Source organism: Gigantopelta aegis, chromosome 2, assembly GCF_016097555.1.
Source record: "Gigantopelta aegis isolate Gae_Host chromosome 2, Gae_host_genome, whole genome shotgun sequence".
NCBI classification, from domain to species: domain Eukaryota; kingdom Metazoa; phylum Mollusca; class Gastropoda; order Neomphalida; family Peltospiridae; genus Gigantopelta; species Gigantopelta aegis.
Window position 1 is genome coordinate 18,298,313 of NC_054700.1, and position 14,106 is coordinate 18,312,418.

The 14,106-nt window shown below is 35.8% G+C and overlaps 1 protein-coding gene across 1 annotated transcript; it reads left to right on the plus strand.

Annotated features, from left to right (window-relative positions):
• Nucleotides 1-93: 93 nt before the first annotated feature.
• LOC121377218 (RAB6A-GEF complex partner protein 2-like) lies at nucleotides 94-12,893 on the plus strand. Its single transcript, XM_041505130.1, has 9 exons — nucleotides 94-171; nucleotides 2,216-2,386; nucleotides 3,996-4,147; nucleotides 4,829-4,912; nucleotides 7,026-7,175; nucleotides 7,866-8,000; nucleotides 8,677-8,804; nucleotides 10,300-10,477; nucleotides 11,475-12,893. The coding sequence occupies exons 2-9, from the start codon at nucleotides 2,277-2,279 to the stop codon at nucleotides 11,696-11,698; spliced, it is 1,161 nt and encodes a 386-aa protein (XP_041361064.1). The 5' UTR covers nucleotides 94-171; nucleotides 2,216-2,276; the 3' UTR covers nucleotides 11,699-12,893.
• Nucleotides 12,894-14,106: the final 1,213 nt, after the last annotated feature.

The following is a 14,106-nucleotide window of genomic DNA, read 5'->3' on the forward strand; positions in this document are numbered from 1 at the left end:
ATTCACAATCACAAACCAGTCTAACATCGACTGTTGATATGTCCTAAATTAGTGGATGCAAAAATGTACACACTAAAGCGCAATACTCTGGTTGTACCAGTTGACAAGTTCGTCGTCGACAAAATACAAAAAACTTGTTTGACAGATTTGGACAGGCAGCTTCAGAGATTGGTAATATCCTGAAACAAAACTATACAGTTACCGGAAACATGAGTATTTATGTTGTGTTTTACCAACTAATAATAACAAGTAAAGTTTGTTGAGTTAAATTGAAATTACTACAACTTTAAGTTTAAGCAAAATTGACATGACCCCCTAATAGGGGCCCTATAAGGCTACAGTGTCCAACACATTTTGATATCTCCTAAGTTCAAGGGCCACAACTCTGTTAGATTCCCCATGATCTGTAATTACATGATAAAGATACTAAATATACAGGCCTCTGAGAATTGAAAGTTTGCATAACCCATTACAAATATATTGTTATGTGAACAGTGACAAATGATAGTATAAATTATTTTTAATATCTTTAGTTTTTTTGGTGAGAGTGAAGAATGGGTTACGCAGAATTAGACTTGTGCAAGTGAAACGATCATTTGCGCGATTTTCAGAGGCCTGATATATTGAAAAAAAGTCAGAAAAGCTAAATGTGGGACAGATGGAGATAGAACCTGTAGATGGACCAGTATTGGGGTTCAGACTAGTCCAGATCACACAGTTCACTACAATAAATTATTCTGTTACCTTTAGTTACCAATAGATTTTTCTCGCATTTTGTCCAGACAGAAATTGTGAAAAAACCATTACAATAACACAAATTTCACATACTATATTTTAAATATGTCACCTATCTTGACTTTGCTAAGATCTCCTAGAACAAAAAGCCTGCAGTTTTTCGCTGTCTGCCATTTTACTCTCTTTTTTTATGGAATACTGTTCTTGTAAGTGGGCTGGAAGCCTCCGAAGTACGTGACATAATTAATATGATGTTGCTGTTATACCATAATGCATGCTATGGTGGTGTTAGGTTATGTCACATCCTTTGACCTCTTGAAGAGTATTCCATAAAGAGGCACAATGGCAGGCAGTACAAAATTGCATGCTTTTTGCCCTAGGTGATCCCAGCTAAGTCGATTTAGTGACATAGTTATCATGTAATATGTGTAATCTGTGTCATTTTAATGTTTTTTTCAAGATTTCTGTCTACAAAATGTGGAGAAAATCTAACTAATTAAAGGTAGGAGAGTAATTTCTTATAGTTGTTAACAATGGAGTTCAGACTTTAATTAAAGGTACTCATTTTTCTTCGGGTTTCCTCTTTTAGTGTCACCCTTGACCAAGTGTCAATATAACTATATTTTAGATACCAAATAGCTGTAGTTAAAGAGATGATCATCGTTAAGCTGTTTCCGACCAAAATAGTATTTTAAATAATTACAGTTACATAATTTTATTATTGAATACATTTTCTTGTTTAGAATTTCTTGGTGCTGGTATATCTGATCTGTTTCTCAATGACATAATGAGTGTAGTAGCTCAAACTTCATTTTATTACCTAATATATATTTTTTTTCGTACCTATACAAATTATTTGGAGGTAAAATTAAATTATGACTACCTACTGTAAACATTAGGATGACAAGAAACACATTGAATGTTCAGACAGAAATAAACAAGAAAATATTTTGAACATGTTAATTTAATCGTCAAAAGGGTTTTGTTAACAAACTCAACACAGTCTCTTTAAAATGTGCTGAAGTGTTATTTTTGCTTTCTTTATACAAGAGTTACAGTTTTATTGGATTTTTAAACAAATTTCAATAATTTAAAAAATCTGTGTTACATAAATTGGGAGGTGCTGGTGTTTACGGGTACCTAGATATAAATTTGCAATACACATTGAAACAACCGGCCTCGGTGATGTTATGGTTAAGCCATCGGACATAAGGCTGGTAGGTATTGAGTTCGCAGCTTGGTACCGGCTCCCACCCGGAGCAAATTTTAATGACTCGATGGGTAGGTGTAAGACCACTACACCCTCTTCTCTCTCACTAACCATTAACAACTAACCCTCTGTCCTGGACTGAGAGCTCAGATAGTTGAGGTGTGTGTGCCCAGGACAATGTGCTTGAATCTTGATTGAGTGTAAGCAAGAAAATAACAAATGAATTCATTAATAACAGTATTTATTGTGATATTTGTTTTTAATTTTCAGTTTGTTGATGGAATAACACAAAGAGAGTGTAAAGTGTTCATGAAATGGTGGCAGACTGGAAATGATAGAAGTAACAGCCAGCTTGCCTCGAGGGCCCGTGTTCTTAGCAGGGGAGATAATCCATTGTGATATTGTCTTCATCAATGGCGTGAAGACAGAGCAAGTTTCAAAGTAATTAGCTGAGGAATTAACATACATGTATCGTATTTAGTTAGTTAACTGAAGAATTTACTGTTAGATTTTGATGATACATGTACAAAAAAATTGCATATATATTATGATGCAATTTATAAAACATATTGATATATATTATATAGATTAATTTTAGAATTAAAAAAACTTGACCACATTCTATTTTATGTTTAGCTTAATCATATATCTTTTTGGAAGCAAACTGAAGTATATTCTCTTTACTTTTACCACCACCACCTGGGCAGTAAAAGTTATTAAAAAAAAAAATGGGAGTGTGTTAGTTCGAGGGCTCCAGGTGTAATACAGATGGGAAGAACTTAATATTTTATATTCATTAATAATTGTGTCCTTGTAGTAGAAAATACAACAATTATATTTTGCTGTATTTAAGGATTGTCTGTTATTTCTTTTACGTTCATCAGGATATGAACCAAAAAAAATCACCCGCAAACTGTATGAATCAGCAAAGCCATTCTCACATAAGTTTGCGGATGATTTTTTGTTTTCATACCCAGATGAACGCAAAAGAAATAACAGACAATACTTATAATTAAATTTGAATCATATTTGCCAATAATAACACTAAAACTTCGTACTTTATTTTGAATTATTTTTGGTCCATAAACAATAACACTGAATAAGTCTCAACTTGCCCATATAAAATGACATCATCAGATATGACATTCCTGACAATATAACTTTTACGTTTGTTGAGAATTGAACAAACTCCTGTTGCTACATCCTGGACCAATGGGATGACGTTATATTGCAATGAATGTAACGGAAATTTAATTATAATATAATAATGATGTGTTTTAAGATTTGAATATTATACTCACATCCTTTTTGTCAGAAAATAATTTTACGAAATAAAAACAAAGCACATCATTAGCGTCCCAACTAGGTGGTTATGGGTTTGAAATCTTTTGAAATTGGACAGTTCATTTCATGTACTTTGTGAGGTGGAACGTAGCCCAATGGTAAAGCACTTGCCTGATGTGCGGTTGGCCTTGGATTGATTCCTGTCGAGTGGGCTCATTGGGCTATTTCTTGTTCCTACCAGTGCACCACAACTGGTATATCAATGGCAGTGGTATGTGCTATGTTGTTTGTGGCATGATGCATATAAAAGATCCCTTGCTAGTAATGGAAAAATGTAGCAGGTTTTCTCTCTAAAATTATATGTCAAAATTAACAAGGTTTGACATCCAATAACCGATGATGAATAAATCAATGTGCTCTAGTGGTGTCATTAAGCATAACAACTTCTTATTTTTTCATATACTTTGATAAATTTTAAACAGGAGGTCTCATACTATAATATTTAATAAAACTCATATATGATTATCCATTTCATGCTCCAGCCAGTGCACCACGGGTTTTGTCTCTATATATCTGTGTGGTCCTTAACCATATGTCTGACGCCATATAACCGTAATTAAAGTGTGTTGAGTGCATCGTTAAATTAAAAACATATTTTTTTTTTAATCCATCAATTTTACCCTCTGACAGCAGAAACCCCGACCTTTATTCATGTGATATCTGATTGTTATACATGTGATAACTCTGGTACCTGACATTGTTTCAGAAATGAAGTGGACTGCCTGGCATGGGCCAGTGTACAGGTGATCTGTCAGTGTACAGTGAGTGACTCACGAGTCCAGCTGCCCAGATCTCAGCTCCTTTCTGCCGAGGACGCTTCCACTTCTGGAGGCGAAACGTCGTTTGTACCAAACAAAGGTCTGCATGTACCGTGATGTCTCTCTATGTTCGTGTTTCAAATATTAAAGTATTATTGTTATAAATTTATATTGCTGTAAAGACTTGAGGCATGTTGTTTTAAGTTTATAATTTTGTAACGACTTAGACTTGTTTTAAATTTATGTTGCTGTGATGTGTCTCTGTGTTCTTGCTTTAAATATTAAATTACTATTCTAAATTTATACTGCTGTAACGACTTGAGACGACTTGTTTTAAATTTATATTAATGTGTTGTGTCTCTATGTTCTGGTTTCAAATATTAACTTATTATTGTTGTTATAAATTTATATTGCTGTAAAAACGTATTGTAGGCTAAAGCAGGGATAGTTTTAGACAGTAATGCAAAAGTAATTGTATATTATTGTCCTTTTTGTGTATTTTTATTGTTCAAAATTTAAAGGAAAATTTAGTTTTTGGTGGGGTGGGTTCTTCAGGTCACAGTGTGCAATATATTTTTACTTCAAATGAAATACCTTGCAAAAAAAAAAAAAAACAGATAAAAGAATTTCACAGGATACCAAAAATATGATTATTTTCTTTCTTTATGAATTTGATGTCATGATTTTGCAGTCACCCCCAACTTTTCAAGACTGCGATGTTATCTGGATTTTTTGTTTGGTATCATTTTCTTCTCTGCAATGATGTACTTTCTGTTTTCAGGGGAAAGAGGTTTGACAGTTTTGACTACAAAACCAAAAATTCTGTTCTGTGATCTGAAGCTCCAGCCAGGAGAGATGAGACATTGTACGAATCTTATGTGATTCTCATGTACATTTTACTGTATTTTAATTACTATCTGTTGAATTGAGTGTTATGAAAGCTAGGGACCTCAAGAAAAACAGCTGGTTGTAAACTGTTTATATATCTTCCCGGTCTATTTGATTTCTCCACTGTTTATTTGTTTCTTCTCCACTGTTTTCTTGTGTCTTCTCCACTGTTTACTTGTGTCTTCTCCACTGTTTACTCATGTCTTCTCCACTGTTTACTCATGTCTTCTCCACTGTTTACTCATGCCTTCTCCACTGTTTACTCATGTTTTCACCACTGTTTACTTGTGTCTTCTTCACTGTTTATTCTTTACTAATTTTTTTCACCACTGTTTCATTGTGGCTTCTTCACTCTTTACTCACATTTTCCTCACTGTTTACTTATGTCTCTCCACTGTTGTCTCATGTCTTATCCGTTGTATGTGTCTTATCCACTGTATACTCATGTCTTCTCCACTGTTTACTCATGTCATTCCCCTGTATGTGTCTTCTCCACTGTTTACTTGTGTCTTCTCCACTGTTTACTTGTGTCTTCTCCACTGTATGTCTTTTCTCCACTGTGTCTTTTCCACTGTATGTTTCTTCTCTTCTGTTTACTCATGTTATCTCTACCTGTATGTGTCTTCTCCACTGTTTACTTGTGTCTTCTCCACTGTTTACTTGTGTCTTCTCCACTGTGTCTTTTCCACTGTATGTTTCTTCTCTTCTGTTTACTCATGTTATTTCTACCTGTATGTGTCTTTTCCACTGTATGTTTCTTCTCTTCTGTTTACTCATGTTATCTCTACCTGTATGTGTCTTCTCCAATGTGTAGAGACGAGGTGTAGCCCATTGATAAAGCGTTCGCTTGATGTGCGGTCTGTCTTTGGGATCACTATTTCTCGATCAAGCTAGTGAACCAAGACTGGTACTTCAAAGGCCGTGGTATGTGCTATCCTGTCAATGGGATAGTGCATATAAAGGAATCCTTGCTGCTAATCTAAAAGAGTAGCCTATGAAGTGGCGACAGTGGGTTTCTTCCCTCAATATCTGTGTGGTCCTTAACCATATGTCCGACACCATATAACCGTAAATAAAATGTGTTGAGTGTGTCGTTAAATAAAACATTTCCTTCCTTCCTTCCTTTCTCCAATGTGTGTTCTTTACTGTATGTATCTTCTCCACTGTTTACTCAATTCTTCTCCACTGTTTACTCATATCTTCTCCACTGTTTACTTATGTCTCCACTGTATGTGTCTTCTCCACTGCTTACTCAATTCTTCTCCACTGTTTACTCAATTCTTCTCCACTGCTTACTCAATTCTTCTCCACTGTTTACTCATATCTTCTCCACTGTTTACTTATGTCTCCTCCACTGTATGTGTCTTCTCCACTGTTTACTCAATTCTTCTCCACTGTTTACTCAATTCTTCTCCACTGTTTACTAATATCTTCTCCACTGTTTACTTATGTCTCCTCCACTGTATGTGTCTTCTTCACTGTTTACTCAATTCTTCTCCACTGTTTACTCAATTCTTCTCCACTGTATACTCATGTCTCCTCCACTGTATGTGTCATCTCCACTGTTTACTCATGTGTCATCTCCACTGTTTACTCAATTCTTCTCCACTGTATACTCATGTCTTCTCTACTGTTTACTCAATTCTTCTCCACTGTATACTCATGTCTCCTCCACTGTTTACTGATATCTTCTCCACTGTTTACTCATGTCTCCTCCACTGTATGTGTCTTCTCCACTGTTTACTCAATTCTCCTCCACTGTTTACTCATATCTTCTCCACTGTTTACTCATGTCTCCTCCACTGTATGTGTCTTCTCCACTGTTTACTCAATTCTTCTCCACTGTATACTCATTTCTTATCCACTGTTTACTCATGTCTTCTCCACTGTTTACTCATGTCTTCTCCACTGTTTACTCATGTCTCCTCCACTGTATGTGTCTTCTCCACTGTTTACTCAATTCTTCTGCACAGTTTACTCGTGTCTTCTACACTGCTTACTCATATCTTCTCAACTGTATGCGTTTTATCAACTGTATGCGTCTTGTTCACTGTTTACTCATGTCTCATAACCTAATTTTTGTGTTTCAGTCGTATTTGAGGACACAATACCAACAGACGCTCCTCCTTCTTTCCGGGGGCAAGCTGTAAAATACTCATACAAAATTATTATTGGCACTCAGCGCTTTGAACACCCAACTAAACTGCTACGGATTCCTTTCAGGGTTATGGTTTTGTATGGTATGTTCATTTTTAGGTGTTATTGTATGGCATAAGTTACATGTCAGACACATTTGAAAAAGTGATGTGTTTCAGTTATCAAAATAATAATGGTCACTGCTTGAGAGTTTTATACAGTGTTTTATCATAAATTAAATTTTAAAATTTAAAATAATTTGTGTTGGCCATTGGCTTATGGGATTAATGCCTCAATGATATTACATGTGATATTCATTTAACAGCACAGTTGATTATGGAAGTAACAGATATGACATAACTTATAATATAGTGCCTCTAACCTGACTGTGCTAAAGCTGACGACCAGGATTAAATCTACAGTTTATAATATAATTTATTTATAATTGTTTTTGGCCAATTCCTGAATAGAATTTACACATTATGTAGGTTTTTTTAAATCGTAGAAGCTTTTTGAATATTCATTTTAATGGATTATTTTGTTTTAGTTGCATTTTTTAAAAATCCATAAGACTTGTGATCGTTTTTCCAGAAATGGAAATTAAAATTGGTTATATATTTCATTTGATAAAATTGATGACATGTAATATATATGTTCAATGTGGGTGATGTGTTTTTTCGTTCTTAAGAATATTTCATTTGAAGTCGGTGTAATTGGGTGCATAAATGTTTTATTTAGTTCATGAATTAATAACTTGCAGTTTTTATAAAAATTAAATTCTGCTTGTTCTGCAGGTTTAAATGACATCAGTGTGTATAATGAATCTGGTGAGTTTCCTCCGAGCAACCCGTTCCTCAAGCGGAAGGAAAATTCTTTGTTAGATGTGGCACTGCAAGTTCTTTCTACCGTTACAGCCAGGAAATCTCCACGTGAGTGGTTAATTCTAATACAGCTTAACACTTAATTTAATATGCTTTTAAGGATGTCAGTAATAAAATCTTAACAAAACATGGGGCCGAATTTACAAAGAATACTTCTCTTTTACATGCATGTAACTACATACATTAATAATACTTAAACACCTGCCTTTTAGAAAAACAGCCTTCGTACATTTGACTTATAGTTTTTAAATTCTGTGGCTATTAGCAAATACTAGGTAACTTGTATGTTTTTTAACTATTTTTATGATGCAAAACAGGTCATCAGTTTGTTGGTGGGGTGGGGTGGTGAGTGGGGAAAAGTTAGATCACAGGATATGTCGCCCTTTATGGACCCTTTTTTCTTCTCATCTAAACCAGTGCCCCATGACTGGTATATCACAACTGGTATGTGTTGTTCTTCAGGAAAAGTGAATTGCTGCTATTTGATAGGAGTAGCCTATTATATGCTAACATCAAATTTCCTCTTCCCATCTAGTAATCCGTTCGTTTCCGTAACCTTTTAACATGCTCATATACCACAGAGGTTTCGAGCATGTCCGCCCCCGAGTTCGACTTCTGAGAAGCCAGGGGCCCAACCCGGGGCAGATCTAGTAATCCAGAATCTTTTTATCAACATTTTCTGTAACAATATTATTTAAGTCAGTTTCTGTCCTTTGTTTTTCAGACTCCTACAATATCACAAATGCCAAAGGCAAGGTGGCCAGGTTCCTGATGTTTAAGCAAGCCTATAAGCTGGGTGAAGATATTGTTGGCATATTTGACTTCACCGATGGAACGGTTCCTTGTGTGCAAGTAAGCAGTGTCTGGGTTTTTGTTGTTGTTGTTGTTGTCCAGTTCTGAATATAATTAGGTAACTCTTGGGGGTTATAACTAAATCAAATTGTTTTATTGAGAGAATTTAAGTAATGGCGAAATGATACATAAAAGTGTGAAGTTTGTATCAGAATTAACATTTTTGTTATCTATCTCATCAGATTATCATCATTATCTCTTTGGTATTTTCCCCATTCAGCTATTTTTAGTTCCAGCCAGTGTACCATGACTGATATATCAAATGCTTTGGTATGTGCTATCCTGTCTGTGATGGTGGATTTATTAAAAAGATCCTTTGCTGCTAATGTTTTCTCTCTTAAGATTATGTGTCACAATTACCAAATGTTTGACATCCAATAGCTGATAATTAATAAATCCATGTGCTCTAGTGATGTCGTTAAACAAAACAAACTTTAATTTTCTCTTTGATATTTGTGAAGAACGTTTTTTAACTTACTAATAACTTTTTGATATTAGCCCAATAACGTTTGGTTATTAGCCAACAATGTTTTATTATACACTATCATTAACCCTTTAACTGCAATTATTAAATGTACTGATACTTTCTTAGTGAGTCTTACCGGCCTCGGTGGTGTTGTGGTTATGCCATCGGACATAATACTGATACGTACAGGGTTTGCAGCTCGGTACCAGCTCCCACCCAGAGTGAGTTTTAACGACTCAGTGGGTAGGTGTAAGACCATTACACCCTCTTCTCTCTCACTAACTACTAACAACTAACCCACTGTCCTGAACAGACAGCCCAGATAGCTAGTTGAGGTGTGTGTCCAGGACAGCGTGCTTGAATCTTAATTGGATGTAAGCAGAAAATAAGTTAAAGTTAAAAATATTGAGTCTTGTCTTGTTTCTGTTTAACTGGAGCTTTCACTTACCTCCTCATAATTCCCCTGGGAATAGTTTAAGAAGTAATATTTATTGTATCAACATGGTAATCTCTTAAATGGCTCCTTATAATTTAAGTTAGCGAAGCAATTAATTACTCCTTTCAGGGTTGGTTTTTATTCTGGGGGGGGGTTTTAACCGAAAATATGATATTGAGTGTAAATATTGATGTGAAAATAGGTATGAAGGCTTTCTGCCAGAAAATAATTTTGAGATTATGTAATAAAAACAAAACTTATTTTCGTGCTTACATCCAATTAAGGTTCAAGCACGCTGTCCTGAGCACACACCTCAGCTATATGGGCTGTCTGTCCGGGACAGTGGGTTAAGTTGTTAGTGGTTAGTGAGAGAGAAGAGGGTGTAGTGGTCTTACACCTACCCACTGAGTTGTTAAAACTCGCTCTGGATATGTAATAAAAATAAAATAGATCTTATGTGCCTCTACTAGATGGTTATGGGTTTGAAATCTTTTGAAATTGGAAATATAGGGTACATAATTTTACCCTTCGTATCCTCTGGCAGAAAATGTAGTACTAATCTTTAGTAAATTATATTTTTATTCCATCTACAGTATTCTGTTACCTTGCAAAGTGAGGAACAGATTGCTGAAGAGTGTCGTAGGAAGGCAAGTCAAGGCGTCGCTGTGACGTCGTATGTCAAACACCAGGAGATGTGTCTCCACACTCTGAAATCTAGCATCAACATACCTTTACCTTTAACAGCTGCTCCGGGTTTCATCACTGACATAGGTAAGATGTGCACTTATTATTTATTATTATTATTTTGACCGGCGTCGTGGTTAGGCCATCAACCTACAAGCTGGTAGGTACTGGGTTCGAATCCCAGTCGAGGCATGGGATTTTATATCCAGATACCGACTCCAAACCCTGAGTGAGTGCTCCGCAAGGCTCAATGGGTAGGTGTAAACCACTTGCACCAACCAGTGATCCATAACTGGTTCAACAAAGGCCATGGTTTGTGCTATCCTGCCTGTGGGAAGCGCAAATAAAAGATCCCTTGATGCTAATCGGAAAGAGTAGCCCATGTAGTGGCGACAGCGGGTTTCCTCTCAAAATCTGTGTGATCCGTAACCATATGTCTGACGTCATATAACCGTAAATAAAATGTGTTGAGTGCGTCGTTAAATAAAACATTCCTTTCTTTCTTTCTTTCTTTTATTATTTATTAGTGGGGCAAGACGTAGCCCAGTGGTAAAACGCTTACCTAAAGCGCGGTCGGTTTGGGATCAATCCCTGTCGGTGGGCCCATTGGGCTATTTCTCATTCCAGCCAGTGCACTATGACTGGTATATCAAAGGCTGTGGTATGTGCTAACATGGCTGTGGGATGATGCATTTAAAAAATCTCTTGCTACTAATGGGATAATTGTTTCCTCTTTTAGATTATATGTCAAAATTACCAGATGTTTGACATCCAATAGCTGATGATGAATAAATTATGTGCTCTATTGGTGGTGTTAAGAAAAACAAACTTTTAATTTGTGGTTGTAAACCAATAAAATCTTAGGCTTTTGTATCAACGCGATTTTGTTGCACATCATTTGTAGCCATTTATATTTTTTGTTTTCACCTTCGATTTCTATTTTTAATGACATCACTGATATATTCTTTTGAAATATACTGAGGTATTTGAAAAACATTTTAACAAATATTTAAAAGATAAATACTTCCTTAGCCATAACTATATTTTGAACAACTATTTTACTTTTCCTTTAATTGTATTTCAGTTTGCCTACGATGGAGACTTCATTTTGAATTTGTGACGTCGTGCGAGCCGATAGAAGGACCCATGCGACCTACGAATCCAGATGAGAATGTGACCTGGCGGGGGCCGCCCACCGTGAACGTAGAGACGATGGTTTGGGATCTACCTATCAAAGTGTTCCCACCAAACCCACTCCATGCGTCCAGTGTCACACTCATGAGGACTAGCTCGAGCATCCGAGTCTGATGAAAACTGTAAAGATTAAGACTTGACAGATTTACTTGTGGGGATGTTCCACTATGAATGTTGAGACAGTGAAATTTCCCAACAAACCCACTCCACACTTCTAGTGTTACCCTCATGAAAAGTGGCGACACTTAGCCCAGTAGTAAAGCGCTCGCCTGATGCATGGTCGGTTTGGGATCGATCCCAATTGGTGGGGCCCATTGTGCCTCTTCTCGTTCCAGCCAGTGCACCACAAGTGGTTTATTAAAGGCCATGGTATGTACTATCCTGTCTGTGGGATGGTGCATATAAAAGATTCCTTGCTACTAATGGAAAAATGTGGCGGGTTTCCTCTCTTAAAATGTCAAAATTACCTAATGTTTAAGTTGGGATTATTATAATGATTATTTTATGTCTGGTGGGGCTGCTGTTGGTTATTTAAAATTTTATTTTGTGGGTGATGGTTTTTAAAAAAAATGCCTCCCACCCCCACCCCCCTTAAGATCAATTTTGGAATAGCCCTAATCACATTTTTTTGCAAATAATTGTATGATAAATTAATTGACTCATCTAACATTTACCTGTTAACACTGGGTATTCTGTATGGAATATGTTTGTATATAGTTTATGTATTTAAAGAAAAAATGTGCAATTTCTATATACATGTATCACAAATACTGATAGTTTGTAAATACAATGTAATAGAATTCCGCTATAATGGTGTGTGCCATGATTCAAAGGATAAAACTGCATAGTAATGACCCACGATGAAATCAGTGTTTAAGAAGTCCAATCGATCTGGTTATCGATGACCAAATAAATTACGAATAATTAAAAATGTTATCAAAGTTGATATCAACCTCTTAAAAAAGGGTCGACAATGATGTCGCTGTAACTTTGTAAATATTTGTATGGTGTATGTTTCTCAGAATGTCCCAACTTTATTTTTACTTCAATTTCAGGTGGTCTCAAAATTAATTGCAGCAGTTATAAAATTAAAAAGTACTCTCTACCTGAGGCCACTGGGACAAAAATAAAGTTGATCTAATAGTGTAGTTGATTGTTTAATGAAGGTTGTTGCAATGCTGAAGCTGTTTTCAGTATATAAGATAATTACTTTAAATTAATTTAACAACTTTAAATGCAATTTTATACATTTCATTCATGGTTGCTGGTTACAACTAAACAATGGTAAATAAATAATGATACTTGCTGATTTTGTGTTTGGTGTTTTTTTCAGTCATGTTGGTTTTGACCTTGTGGTCCTAAATCTAGGAAATCTGTGCTTTGTGGATGTTTTTTATAATCTTAATCTTAAAACTTAAACAAAGGATCTCGGTTTCTTATCCCCAAGTGTCTCATTAACAGATAAATTGGTGTCAATATTTGAGACGGCGACTCAATTCTTCAGACTAATGCTGCGTTCATTTGGTGCTTGTGAATATTGTGAATTACAAGTTTCAAATTGTGAACATGACTTCACCAAGAGGAGAGCGTTCAGGTGATTTATAGACGGTGCACTATCACTCCAATATTGTGAATTACAAGTTTCAAATTGTGAACACGACTTCACCAAGAGGAGAGCGTTCAGGTGATTTATAGACGGTGCACTATCACTCCAATATTGTGAATTACAAGTTTCAAATTGTGAACACGACTTCACCAAGAGGAGAGCGTTCAGGTGATTTATAGACGGTGCACTATCACTCCAATATTGTGAATTACAAGTTTCAAATTGTGAACACGACTTCACCAAGAGGAGAGCGTTCAGGTGATTTATAGACGGTGCACTATCACTCCAATATTGTGAATTACAAGTTTCAAATTGTGAACACGACTTCACCAAGAGGAGAGCGTTCAGGTGATTTATAGACAGTGCACTATCACTCCAATATTGTGAATTACAAGTTTCAAATTGTGAACACGACTTCACCAAGAGGAGAGCGTTCAGGTGATTTATAGACGGTGCACTATCACTCCAATATTGTGAATTACAAGTTTCAAATTGTGAACACGACTTCACCAAGAGGAGAGCGTTCAGGTGATTTATGGACGGTGCATTATCACTCCAATCTCACACGCCCCAACTCATAATTGCACATAATCGATCAATTGTTGGAGCCATATTAAAATCAGTTGTCAAGTGGACGCTAATAGATTAATTTAAAAACACTTGAGCAATGACAAAAATCAAATTCAATCGTGCTTCACATATCAAACCCTACAATGACTACGAATCATAAGTCTACAAATGAATATGAACTAGAAATTGTAATACTTTTCAAGATTTACTACAAATAATATTTGTTTGTTCTGGATTCTTTTTGTTCACGAGTTGTGAAGACTAAGACAGAAAATACTCTAGTTCACAAGTTGGGTTATTTTGCCACATGAACCCTCTTCAGATCTTGTTTAGGACTTCTAATAAA